Genomic DNA, 13,719 nt, shown 5'->3' with positions numbered 1-13,719 from the left:
GAGCGTACTGGCAAGGCTAAGGCTGGCACATGTGCCGATCAACTTATATTCCATAATTAGGTCTTATCTCTCCGAGAGACGCATCATCGTGGAAGCACCTTATGGTAAAGTGAATCGTGATGTCCACAGGGGCTGTCCCCAGGGTTCTGTTCTGGGGCCGCTCCTGTGGAATATGGTTTTGGATGGGTTCTTGGCTTTGCACCTTGGTGATGTGCGCTCCCAGGCCTTTGCTGATGATTTGGTCCTCACTATTGCTGCAGATAGCCGGGCCCAGCTAGAGGAAAAGGCCAATCAGGCAATGTTGATATTGCAAAACTGGACCAGAACCCACTGCCTGACGATATCAACAACAAAGATTTCCTCCGTCCTGCTAAAAGGCAAGCTTGATATACGTAGACCGCCACAAATAAAGGTGGGACCTACCACAATAAAATTAGTGACCCAGTTAAAATATTTAGGAGTTATACTGGATGGTAATCTTACTTTTAAACACCATCTAACTTATATCAGAGCCAAAATCAAAAGATACTCTGGATTGGTGGCTAGGATCGTCAGGCGGGACTGGGGGTTAAACCAACGCACCCTGTCATTATTTTATAAAACAACCTTCCTACCGATCATCACTTACGCCTCAGCAATATGGTTTTCCAAAATAGGAACTGTAGTAAACCGGTGCATCCTTGATGCAACGCAGAGAACAATCCTACTGACAGTTACACGTGCTTGTAGGACAACCAGTACCCACGCGCTGCAGGTCTTGGCCGGAACTCTTCCCCTTGACTTAGAGATCATGCGTAGGGGAATGAACTACCACATAGAGAAAGGAATACCTTGTACATACCAGGCTATACTGTGGACGTTAATGCACCACAAAAAAATGAAAAGACAAGGCTGCAAAAACACCTGATGCAAGTTTGGCAGGAGCGCTGGGCCAACTCAAATAAGGGAAATATCACCAGGAAATTCATTCCGAACATCGACAGGATGTACCCCAGTCCCCCAACTTGGTTTCAACCTGGCTTATACACCACCTATTTATTGACTGGTCACGGGGCCTTTACGGCCAAGCTGGCAGCGCTGGGGATTGAGGTGGATCCAAGATGTGCCTGTGGGGAGCTTGAGTGCTGGGAGCACATTATGTATGATTGCACCCATTATGAGGACCTCAGGTGCAGACTGATCACTGCAATACACTACCTCCCCAAGAACTTGGAATCACATCTATTGGACTCACTTGAGGAATACAGGGAGCTAAAGGAATATGCCCAAAAACTATTTGGTAGGCGTAAAACATTGATAGCCATCTACAGAAGGTAAAAAAAAAAAAAAAAAAAAAAACACAGAACATGCGTGGAGAGGACTCAAGGAGAACCTCGCCCAGGAACCTGCTTACTACTAATCATCTAAAACCAGCGATCGCAAGAATAACCCCATGGAGCTGCGGATCTTCCCATGATGAAGAGAACCACAGCCATAGCTAACAGACCAACAATGGACCTGACCAGTGTTCATAGCTGAGGAAAAGTATGGCTACCAATGACAGAGAAGACCAACGAAGATAGAGAAACTCCAAGTTGCTGCCTCAACGGAGCCATATTGGCTCTATGCTCTGCACTCTCTTGTGCAGTGCAATTCTTTTACTCCCACACCCGGCAGGGGAGGGAGGTGACGGCTTGCTGTCGCCTCTCTTCCCTGACACACCATTTCTTCCCTCTGGTGGGGCATGGGCATGCCTCTTGCACAGCGTATAGCCCTACACGTCCAAATTTAAATACACCAAAAAATTTCGCCCAACCTTTTAGGCACTTCAGAAACAGGCTTTCAGTGTCAAACCCCATATTAGTGCTTTAATGTAAGTGATTTAAAATCATCCGCGGTCGTTCCAATTTTTTTTTTTTTTTTTTTAGGTCCTAGTCACTAAAATCCCAGGAAAGTAAGTGGCAGGACCTGCCAGAGTACAATTGACTCAATGGTAACACCCGGCTAGCCTCCACGTGGCGAGGTATGGACAACGTCTGGTCCCATTAGGGGCCTGGCGGCCAATAAGCCGGATAAACAATGGGCACAACATATAATACTACTCATGACCCACACACTTCTAAATCTCTGGCTTTGACAGGGTACTGTCACCGATACATAGAACATTCGCGGAGATGGGAGAAATCCCAGGAGCCGCTAGACCCTCAATATACCTCATACCTATTATTTATCACTCACAACTGCGAACGTCGCCCGATATATTAAACACTGGACAGTCCAAGACTTCTGGACCACGTCTGACCACAGAGTGATTACATACCAGATACAGAACCAACTCAGTGGAACACCGATGACAAAAACATCACTAAACCGCTTCGCAATTAATAAGGCAAACTGGGAAACTTTCAAGGAAAAACTCACTGCTGAGGTTGGGGAGCACTACCAGACTGCGAGTCGACCCAGAGAAGCAAATGACCTGCAAAGAAAAGTAACTGAAATCATCATAAAAGCTAGCGAACAGGCAATGAAAAGGAAAATCCCAAAGCCAGGCGCCATGCCCTGGTGGATCCCCGACATTGAAAACCTGAGAAATGAAGTAATGAGACGACGAAAGGACTTCCAATGGGCCCGGCGATCTTGGCTGGTCGCTGAGGTCGCGGCCATGAGGGATAGGTATAAAGATGCAAGGAATCGATACACAAAATTAATAAAGGATACCAAGCGCAAAACTTGGGAAAATCTTGTTTCCACAGCAGGGAACGCTTACCCCTGGGGAGTGGTTTATAAAGTAGCCGCTAACAGTCACTCCAGAGGAGAAGTCGCAGAAGCAACAATGACCCCGCTGGGTACCCTGACCACTACGTGGGATGACTCAGTGACCAATATTCTAAACACCACTTCCTGGAACAGGTAACTCCTATCCTCCCAGAACAACTGCGGATCTGTCAAGAAAATGACTCGTACTTCACTGACCAACAAGAAACACCCTTCACTGTGGATGAGCTGCATGCGGCCGCCATGCAAATCAGAAGCAAAAAATGCCCTGGTCCAGACCTAATTGAACCGGAAATTGTGAAGAAAACGGTGAAATACACCCCGGATCTGTCTGATGCTATATAACACCTGCCTCCAAGAAGGAACCTTTCCTAATGACTGGAAAATTGCCAAAATCAAACTTAAATTGAAAAATCCATCAAAGCAGCCAGAAAAACCAGAGTCCTACCGTCCGATCGCCTTACTCCCAGTTGTAAGCAAACTATTCGAGAGAATGCTGCACAATAGGCTCCTCCACTATTACGAAGGGGCAAACCTAACAAACACAATTCAATTTGGATTCAAACCTGGCCTATCCACGATCGAAGATCTCAAGACACTGCTGGATAAAGTAGAAGCCTGCACTACCAGATATTTTCTTGTTATCAGTATTGACTTCGCAGGGGCGTTTGACGCCATCTGGTGGCCAAGCATCCTCGCGAGACTTAGGTGGGCTGGAGTGCCCCTAAACCTGTATAACACAATCAGGAGTTACCTAACACAGAGAACGATTGAAGTACATGCACCGTATAGGAAGCTAACTAGACAAATTCACAGGGGGTGCCCGCAGGGCTCTGTCCTAGGACCCCTGTTATGGAATATGATTTTAGATGAATTCCTGGCCCTTGATATTGGCGAAGTCAGCGCCCAGGCCTTCGCTGATGATTTGATAATAACTGTTGCTGCTGACTCATGAGCGCAGATCGAAGAAAAAGCCAACCACGCGATACGAATTTTGCAAAACTGGGCTACAATCCATTGCCTGCGGATTTCTCCAAGTAAGACCTGCTCGGTACTCCTGAAGGGCAGACTCGACCTTGCCAGACCACCGCAAGTGAAAATCCAAGGCACAACAATAAAACTTTCTACAGAAATCAAATATCTCGGAATCATCATTGACAAAAATCTGTCTTTTCAGCCCCATCTAAAGTACATTAGATGGGGCTGAAATTTTCGGAAATATTCTGCATTGGTCACAAGAGTGACCAGGAGGGACCATGGGCTAAGCAAGCGGACCCTGTCCCTCTACTACAAATCTACCTTCATCACATAGTTTGGTACAAAAAGGTAACCACAGTGGTAAATAGAAGAACCTTGGACAGCATCCAGCGGTCAATAATTCTGACAATCACACGAGCTGTCTCCACAGTCAGCACGCACGCACTCCAGGTTCTGGCCGGAGTACTCCCGCTGGACTTGGAAATCATCAGATGCGCCCTGACATATAATATGGCAAAAGAAATACCATGCACTATCCTGAACTTCACGTTGGATCTCACCAACAACAGGAAGCTTGAAAACACCAGACTGCTCGACCACTTCTGACAGGAATGGCAGGATCGGTGGACAGAATCCACTAAAGGGGAAATCACCAAGAAGTTCCTCCCTAGCGTAAACAGTCTTTCCAAAACTCCCGAGTTGGTTCCAACCAGGGCTCCACGTCACCTTTCTGCTCACAGGCCACGGGCCATTTAATGCAAAACTATCTAGCTTCCGAATCACTGAGGATCCCCGTTGCCTCTGTGGCCACAAGGAAACATGGCAACATCTCATGTATGACTGCGACCAGCATGAGGACCTGCGATGCAGACTCACCACTGCTATCACCTACTTCCCGCGGAACATGGAACAGCATCTTCTCGACTCGGAACAAGCATACAAAGCCCTTACCATTTTTTCACAGAAACTCTTTGCTAGAAGGCGAGCACTTATAGCAAACCACCATGTACAGCACCCAGAAGCTGATGATGAATCCTAAAACCAGGATTAGAGAAAACCGGAATACACAAGAAAACTGTACCAAATAACCCACAACCACAAACATGACCATCATTTAGCCTTGTTCACGAGGGAACTGACAACCAGGAAGACCTACGTCTGAACCAGAGACAACCTGACACAGGACTCGATTCATGTATGACCCTGCGACTGGGATCTGACTCCTATATTGAAAAAGAACACAAAAGAAGATCCGGTTCAGATCGCATGGACCCCCACGTGCTCACAACTGTCAATGCCTGATTGCGATCTGTACCGGGCTCCCTTTACTCCCTTTCCCCTGGTGGGGAGGAGGAGACAGTCTTGTCTCCTCTCCACTCCTGCCAACCCTGATTCTTCTCCTGGTGGGGCTTGGGCCTGCCTCACTGAAAATCCTGGGGTCGCCTTCTCTATCATCCTCATTCTTCTGTCTTTTCCCCCCAGCCTTCAGTCTCCCCCCTACTCTGCCTAATATTGCAGCGTATAACCCCACACAAACTGCAAAAACTTAACTTCGTCCAAATTAAACCGCATACACCTCAATTGGCTTTTCTAATTCCAGCGCTCACCCCTACCGAGTCTTTTTTTTTTTTTTTTTTTTTTTTTTTTTTTTTAGGCCCTAGTCACTGAAATCTCAGGAAACTAGGTGGCAGGGCCTGCCAGAGTAAAACTTCATTCTGTGTACCTGGTCTGCCTTCACGAGGCCAAGTGTGGACAATGTTGGGCCTCAGTAGGGGTCCAGCGGCTAAACAGCCAGATGAACAACGATACACAATACTATACTCATACATAATCCACACGCTTTTAAATCTCTGGCCTTCCCAGTGAACTGGTACACCTACAATGAAAGCAACGCGGAGATGGGGGAAACCTCTGGTGCCATTAGACATCAATACACTTTACACCTATTAAGAAATACTGTTTAAGGTTTAGGCCGAAATGGTTGTCAAATGAACTAATGAGACTCGTGGCAGAGAAGAAAAATGGATGGGATGAATATATAAATTATCAGGTGACACAGAAGCCTATGGCAGATATAAGCTAGTCTGTAATCAAGTCACAAAGGAGGTCAGGCTGGCGAAGGCAGATTACGAGAAATCTTTGGCAAAGGATGCTAAGAAAAACAGCAAGGATTTCTTTACTTATACAAACTCCAAAAGAAGGGGAAGAATCTGATTGGTCTACTTGATATCGATGGTTCGACTGTTGCTGATCTTGCTCAGATAGAAAACAACCTGAATGAGTATTTGGAATCCACATTCACACATAAGGAGTTAAGGTTTGAAAATGCCAGAAGGTTATCAAATTGTAGCAGGGTGCTTAATTATTTTGTAATAGCTAAGAGCAAAGTGGAGGAGAAATTGTTGAAGTTAAACATAAGAAAGGCACCTGGAGTGGATGGGATCTATCCAGTTATATTAAAGAAGGCTGCAAAGGAAGTAAGAAAACCCTTAGCCATAATTATGAGAGCATCCTTGGACTCAGGTCCCCACATACTGGAGATGTGCAAATGTATCGCCAATTCACAAAGGGGGATCGAAGGGTGACACGAGTAATTACTCGCGTCTGTAATTACAGACCAGTTAGTTTAACTTCTGTTCTGGATAAAATAATGGAGTCACTGGTTAAAGATGCATTGCAGAATCATCTAGACAAGACTGCAGCAATAATACAGACACAGCATGGGTTTGTTAAGGGAAAGTCTTGTCTGACAAATCTGATTGGATATTATGATGTGGTTACAAAGGAACTGGAAGCGAAAAATAATTTGCATTATTTTTTGAAGACTACTGTACAAATTGGAGCAGAATGGTATTAAGGGTAAGTTGCTACAATAGATAAAAGGTTGGTTGAGTGGGAGAAGACAGAGAGTGGTAATCAATGGGTGCTGCTCTTCATGGACTAATGTTATTGCTGGAGTCCCACAGGGTTCGGTGTTGGGTCCACTATTGTTTTGTATATTTATCAATGACATTGATGAAGGTATATCAGGCTTAGCGTCAAAGTTTGCAGATGATACAAAGGTTGGCAGGGTTGTTAATGACAGTAATGGCAGTGTGCTACTGCAACAGGATCTAGAAAATTTGGGCAGAATGGCTGAGAGGTGGCAACTGAAGTTTAACATTAACAAATGCAAAGTACTGCATATGGGTAGAAGTAACCCCAGAGAAACGCACCAACTGTGTGGTACTACACTTAAGATGGTAGAAAATGAAAGAAACCTGGGAGTAATTGTGTAGTCAGATATGTAGTTTTCTGAGCAATGCAAACAGGCAGCCAGGGTCATGGGGTTTTGTCAATGATATACAGGAATTTTGCTAGCAGGGAAAAGGAGGTGATTGTCCCTCTGTATAAGGCAATGGTCAGTCCATGCCTTGAGTACTGCGTCCAGGTCTGGAGGCCTCATTTTAGGAAGGATGTAGATTTGCTTGATCGTGTACAGAGAAGGGCAACAAGATTGGTGAGAGGAACAAAGGAGTGCTCTTACCAAGAAAGGCTTAAGTTCTGCAAGTTGCAGCATCTGGAGACTAGGCACCTGCGAGGTTATCTGATTGAGGTGTATAAGGCCTTGAATGGTTTAAGCAGGCTCAATGCTGATGGGATTCTCCTGCTTGCTCAGATTACGAACCCGAAGGGGCATAGATTGAGGAAAGACAGTTGTAGAATAGATGTGCAGAAATTTGCCTTTAGCCAGCGGGTAGTTGATAGCTGGAATAGACTTCATTCTGTTGTTGTGGAAGCTGATAGCTTAGATAAATTTAAGGCTGAACGAGACATAAATTTGAACTGACTGAATGGTTGAAATGGGAAAGTTTTTTTTTTTTTTTTTTTTTTTTGGCTGATACTGTATAAACTTGTTTTCTTGTATCATATGCCTCAACTAATGCTAATACTAATCTGATCATCAATGTTTATCTATAAATGATATAATATCTTATGTTAGTCATCTCTGGGCAAATGCAATAGAAAAAGTGTGTTGAAACTCAATCAGGTGTTCTCGATATTTTTAAGGCCTGTAATTATGTTTACCAAAAAGATCTAAACAAGCTTCTATCTTATGGAGTGCCGACTGTTTTTTGCAATTTAGCATCAAGTTTTTTCTCTGTCCACCATTCGTAATGGTGGACAGCTTTCTGTCTTCTAGAATCTCCACTAATGCAGTGTTTCTCAAGATTCAGTTCTTTCCCCCATGTATGTTAATGACTTTCTTCCAGTGTATCCATATCTTATCCAGTTTTGTTGCTGATGACAGCAGACCATATTCCACCTTCCAGTTTGAGAAACCTTGCCCTACACAAACAGCTTCAACTTCTAGAATATCCTCCACCAACTCCTTAAATGCTGATATCTAGGTAATTCTCCAACTGAGGCAAAGAAAACTCAGCTGACTTTAATCCCTCTAAAATTCAGTCCTGTTAAATTTCTTGTAAAAAAGATTCTACTACTCCAAACTTATCTTCAAAGACACCCAGATTTATAGATAAGATCATATACTTTTCTTAAGGATTACCCTGACTTTTAATCTCTCTTGGCTAAAACATATCGCGTCTCCGTAGCCAGGTGGGAAGGAGCAGCAGTGCGTAGCACACGCTTCTTGATTAGACCGGGGTTCGAGCCTGTCACCACCAAATACAGAGGATGCGGAAAGGTGAGGGAATGACCACCGCATATCCCGGAGCAATATGGCCTTAGTTGCTAATGCTCCTAAAAACCAAATAACAAACAATAAAAAACTAAAACATATCACAAATATTGCTTCCCCTGCATCACAAAAACTGGATTTTCTTTTTTCTTTTACTTTTCTTTTAACTAGCTACTCACTTTGCACAAATATCAAATCTGTTCTATCATGGAATAATGGTCCCACATCTAGGATTGTACCCCCAAAACCTCTCTCAATCTTCTAGACTTCTTTTGAAAGAGGGGCATATAAACAAGGCAGGGTTAATTAATGAACCATTTCTTACAAATTCTCTTCACTCTTTCTCACAGACTTTCAGTTTCTGCTGAATTCCTCTTCTATAGATTCTTCTTCTCTTCTGAATTGGCATCTGTAATTCTCACTTTCTTTGAAATCAGTTCTGTTCAACTCCAAACTCACAAGGTTGCATTTTCTTCTTCCTTATTTATCTCTTTTACTTCTGTACTTTAGAACATCTTCCTTTACACATATTTCTCAGAAATTAAAATCTACAGAAATCTGGCCTAATGTCAACAAATATCTTCTGTCTTCTCAGCCTACCACAAATGCATAGTACTAAATACTATAGGTTCCAAGCACTATACCTTTTGTAATTGGGTTTTTCATAAAAAAAAAAAAAAAACCCTATCTCCCCTAAGAATCATATTATCAATTGTAAAAGCACTCATTTTTATAAGTTGTTTTTGCAACATTCAGGCTTCAGTCTCTTCACGATGAAACAAAGTATGTTTATTTTTTCATGAACAATGGTTATCCGAGCACTCTCATAAATAGGACCATCAAAAATGCAAAAGAAAGACAAGAAGGGCACTCAATTCCTCATATTCCTCACATGCCCTCAATAAAGGCACATGAGAAATATAATTAACATATAACAAAAAATATTACCAGAAACCAAATGCAATCATCAGATTCTCAGGGACTGAGATCCTAAAAAGCCTTTTAAAAGTTGCTGCTCCCAACTCTCCAAAATATAGGACTCTTGCCATCAAAGCTCCCATTTACAGCCTCAACTGTTGCTGTTGTAATAATTCCTAAATTAAACCAGTTAAACACAAACTGTTTATGAGAATTGAAGAATACAGATCTGACATCAACAATGCCAGAATACAACTGGATCCGCTTTCCACTCTTAGTCATAGGGATACAGTTGGATGTTTCTCCAAATCTTGCAGAAAGGTTTAATAATAGCATTTATGATCATGGCAATAGAAACATAAACATGTCAATAACTTGACGAGATCACCAAGCGTAACCCTAAAGCAATCCACAGTCTAACCCTTTAACCTGTAGATCGTTACTTAATCCTACTTTTAACCAGTTAACAATAATACAATAACACCCAGGTCTAGAGTATTCTGGCCAAATATCATTACTGCACCAATGTTGGCTTAAATTTTACCACTACCTTTGATAGATTAACATGGGATAGATTAAGAGTATTCAGGCTTTCAACATTTAAATGGTAACACTATTAAATTCAATTTAACAAAACACAATTATATATATAGTTGTAACCATAAACAAGAAATCATTTGTCAGTTTGGCCTTTTTTTTTTGTTTTGTTGGTGTGGTTTTGTAATGAGGCGTCAGGGCAAGATGACATGCACATACGCTTACCCTAGTAATAGCTTTGTTTAATAAATGAAATCAATATGAAGGCATATAATAAATACTGCTTAAATGTATAAATAAAATTAAGTAAATATAATATAAAAATTAATAAATAAGCTTTTATTTCTAATTCTGTAGTTTTTAAGAATCAAAAGAGAAAAAAATTTGTGAAAAATGGTACTCAGACTGTTAAAAAAATAGATCCTAAAAACTTTACACTGTTAAAGTGCTCATGAGTTCATGTATTTGAATTGGAAAAGCTAAAAAAACCAGCAATCCCAAGAGTACTGATTTTCAGATACTGCACAATCCAACCATTTTATTGATGGTTCCAATAATAGAGGCCTTGGGTACTATGTGCAATTGTTTGTCATCATTGTTTGCAGAGGTGAAGGCCAAAAAGCATCGAGATTTACCAGTGTCTTCCTCTCACTCTTTGAGAAGCCTGACACAAATTTAAAAGAAGTACATACAATATTATAAATAAGAATTTGAACTTAGGCTAATACTATGACTTTGCAAATTTTACAACTTATTTCTAATAACTGATCATAGGAAGTAATTAAAATGGCAATTCATTTCAAAATATGATGAAACAGTTATCATATGGGATTAGATGCATGAACTATTTTAAATTACAGCAGAAAACAAAGGTTTTCTAATCATCAATTTTATAGCTAGTATTAATCAGGGTTAAAATATATTGCTATTTGTGAACCCCAGATAGGAATTTTTATTTATCTAACTACATTACTGAGAAATATGATACAACTTCAAATAATATGTTAAGCAAAGCTGTCCTGTACTACAACTTATTTCAAAAGCACAACACCTAAAAATGCTAATTATATGTAATAAATACCTTTATGTCATTAATGAGAAGAGCCATATCGTGGGAAAGATAAAAATCACTGACTTCAAATATCAGAGGGTAGCATATTACAGTCTGCCCAAAAATTCGATAGAGCTGGGGGGAAAAAATGCAATAATGAATTGATATATCACAGAACTAAGAAAAAGAACAATATTGAATTAATATATCAGAACACTGAAATAAAGAGCAATACTGAATTTATATACAGTGCAAACTTGATATAAAGTGCCTCTTCATACCACAGGTACGATCATGTCCCCCAAAACAATTTATGAAAATATAGTGTTCAAAGAACTAGCAATTTCATGCTGGAAACTGGGATGCCTCCGTAGCCAGGTGGGAAGGAGCAGCAGTGCGTAGCATACGCTTCTTGATTATCAAATCATGATGTTTCTGCTTTATTTTGCTCTTTGTGGCTTATTATATTGCTTTCTTTGTGCTAATTATGGTACTTTTTGCTCCAAATTGAGTGGCTGGTGCTCTCCATTCTCATAAACCTTCAAGTGTGCCTGACACCACTGTATATATCAATTCAGTGGTGTCTGCAAAAATTTTGCAGGCACCACTGTATTACAGCACTAAAAAGGGCAATAACAAATTGATATATTAGAGAAGAGGTGTCAAACATGCGGCTCACGGGCCACATGCAGTCCACAACACTCCCGAGTGCAGACCAAACAGATTAAAATTTGATTGGGAAATATTCAACAAAATAATAAAAATACAGGAAATCACGGCCAATATTTCATTTTAAAACTAAAAATCATAAAATTCTCTTTTAACCTTGGTCTACACATGCCCTTTGCGTAAGCAAGGTAGCACTTCCCAGCACCTCTCTCTCTCTCTCCCACACCAGGTGGAAGTACTTTGAAAGTTGTTTTGAAGGTCACTCCCTATCAGTAAACTAGCGGTGGATAAGTGAAGTAGTGGAGGAGGGCTTTGCAATTTTTCTTCAGTTCAGAAATTCATTCTATGTTAAACAGTATGCAGGCAACGATATTTTGTAGGTTTTACACTCAATGAGTCTTTCCTGCAATGTAAGGTAAGAAAATTATAAATTTCTTTATAATTAGAAATATGAAATTATTTTGCATCACAAATTTTCATTTAATTGATCCAAACTTATTTATTTTTAATTTTATCTTATAGGAAGGGTATCAATCATGTCACATTCTAAGAGCAGTAAGAAAAGATTCATACATGGACACAGAATTTTTCAGACAAGGTGGGAGCAAGATTATTTCTTTTCTGAAGTAAACAACAAGATTTTATGTATAATTTGTAGACTCAATATTAGTGCCCCAAGGAATATAATTTAAAACACCATTATGAAATACACCGTTCTGAGTATGAGCAATACTTGGGTAAAATATGAGAAGATAATAAATTTGAAATCGACACTTCAAAAACAACAAAAAGTATTTACAAAAATCTATGAAGACAGTGAGAGTGTGTTTAAAGCTAGTTATGTTATTTCAGAACTTTTAGCTAAACATTCAAAGTGTTTTAGTGAAGGTGAATTTGTTAAAGCAGTATGCAGGCAACGATATTTTGTAGGTTTTACACTCTGGTGAAAACTGATGAAATTCTTTGCCCTCAAAAAGTTAAAACTTTTCAGAACACTTCATTATCACAAAATACTGTTGTGGAAAGAACTGACGAAATTGCCACTGACATCAGTGGAAAACTTAAAGAAAAAAAAATCAGTTATCCGGAATAATTGAGGTCAGACCTCTTCCGAATAGCCAAATTTTCCGGATAATTTTTCCAGTAAGATTAAATACATTTAATCCAATTATTTAATTAAATAAATTTATTCTTACCTTATGATTAAATTAAATAATTAAGATTAATTAAATAAAAAAATTATAAACTAATCTTGGAAAACAGAAACATCCATCCAGGAATTTTTATGATTTTTATACAAAACAAGAAAATTAGATAGATTTTTAAATGCTCTCGGGTTTTTTCAACTTACCGATAACAAGCATGGACAATCTGTGCATTCCAATGACATTTGCACACATGGCAATTGTAACTCACTATTTTCTCATCTTAAAATCTGGTACAGGCATTTCTCTTTAAGTGGTTAGGGTTTTTTCAGTAATGCATTCCATAATAATAAGCCTATCTCATCAACATTATAAACATTTCTTTCTCTTATTTGCTATAACTGAAGCAAACTTACTTTTAAAGGACAGCGCTGCCAATTCGTCTGCAGAAAGTTTCTTGCCTCGAATATCTAGTTCATGTATACTGTGTCTCAGTTTAAAGTTTTTCAGCCAAATCTTCATTACCTCTCAATTTTCTATTAAAATCCAATACTTTTTCACACAACATTGGGCCAAACAGTGGTTCACTTAAACTTCGCTTCTGAGGAAAACAAAAAAAAAAAAAAATAAATAAATAAAGTCCACTCTCTAAAGCAGCATTTTCAGGTTAAGACTGTCTTTTTTTTCCTGCTAGATCCTCCTTCACTATCCCTAATCGACACAAATTCTGTTATAGCATTGGAATTTTTTTTGATGTCATAAATTGTTGAAATCCCCACATTAAACTCTTTGGAGAGATTTCCTAAATTTTCACCTTTTCTAATTCTATTTATAATTTCTGTTTTTTGTTGAAATGTTAAAACTACATATTTTCTTTTCGTTCACATTTTACCGTAAAAAATTCAGAAAAATAATAAATGGCACAGTTTCAGGCTGATGTTATTCTTACTGAATCTGGAGCTGAATTAATCTGAAATTCACTCATG

At 39.8% G+C, this 13,719-nt stretch overlaps 1 protein-coding gene across 3 annotated transcripts in view; it reads right to left on the bottom strand.

The window, feature by feature from the left end:
• Positions 1 to 13,719, bottom strand: part of LOC150082968 (putative phosphorylase b kinase regulatory subunit beta) — a 735,196-nt gene that overhangs the window by 318,128 nt on the left and 403,349 nt on the right. For all 3 annotated transcript variants that reach the window (XM_090377701.1, XM_090377699.1, XM_090377700.1), the window contains exon 17: positions 10,950 to 11,054. In XM_090377701.1, the coding sequence (XP_090233827.1) occupies positions 10,950 to 11,054 (105 nt within the window). The remainder of the gene's footprint in view (positions 1 to 10,949; positions 11,055 to 13,719) is intronic.

The sequence above is a fragment of the Mastigoproctus giganteus genome, chromosome 7 (genome assembly GCF_048544385.1).
Source record: "Mastigoproctus giganteus isolate SK-2022 chromosome 7, ASM4854438v1, whole genome shotgun sequence".
Lineage (NCBI taxonomy): Eukaryota > Metazoa > Arthropoda > Arachnida > Uropygi > Thelyphonidae > Mastigoproctus > Mastigoproctus giganteus.
The sequence above is the reverse complement of the archived record's forward strand: the minus strand, read 5'-3'. Positions and strand labels throughout refer to the sequence as shown.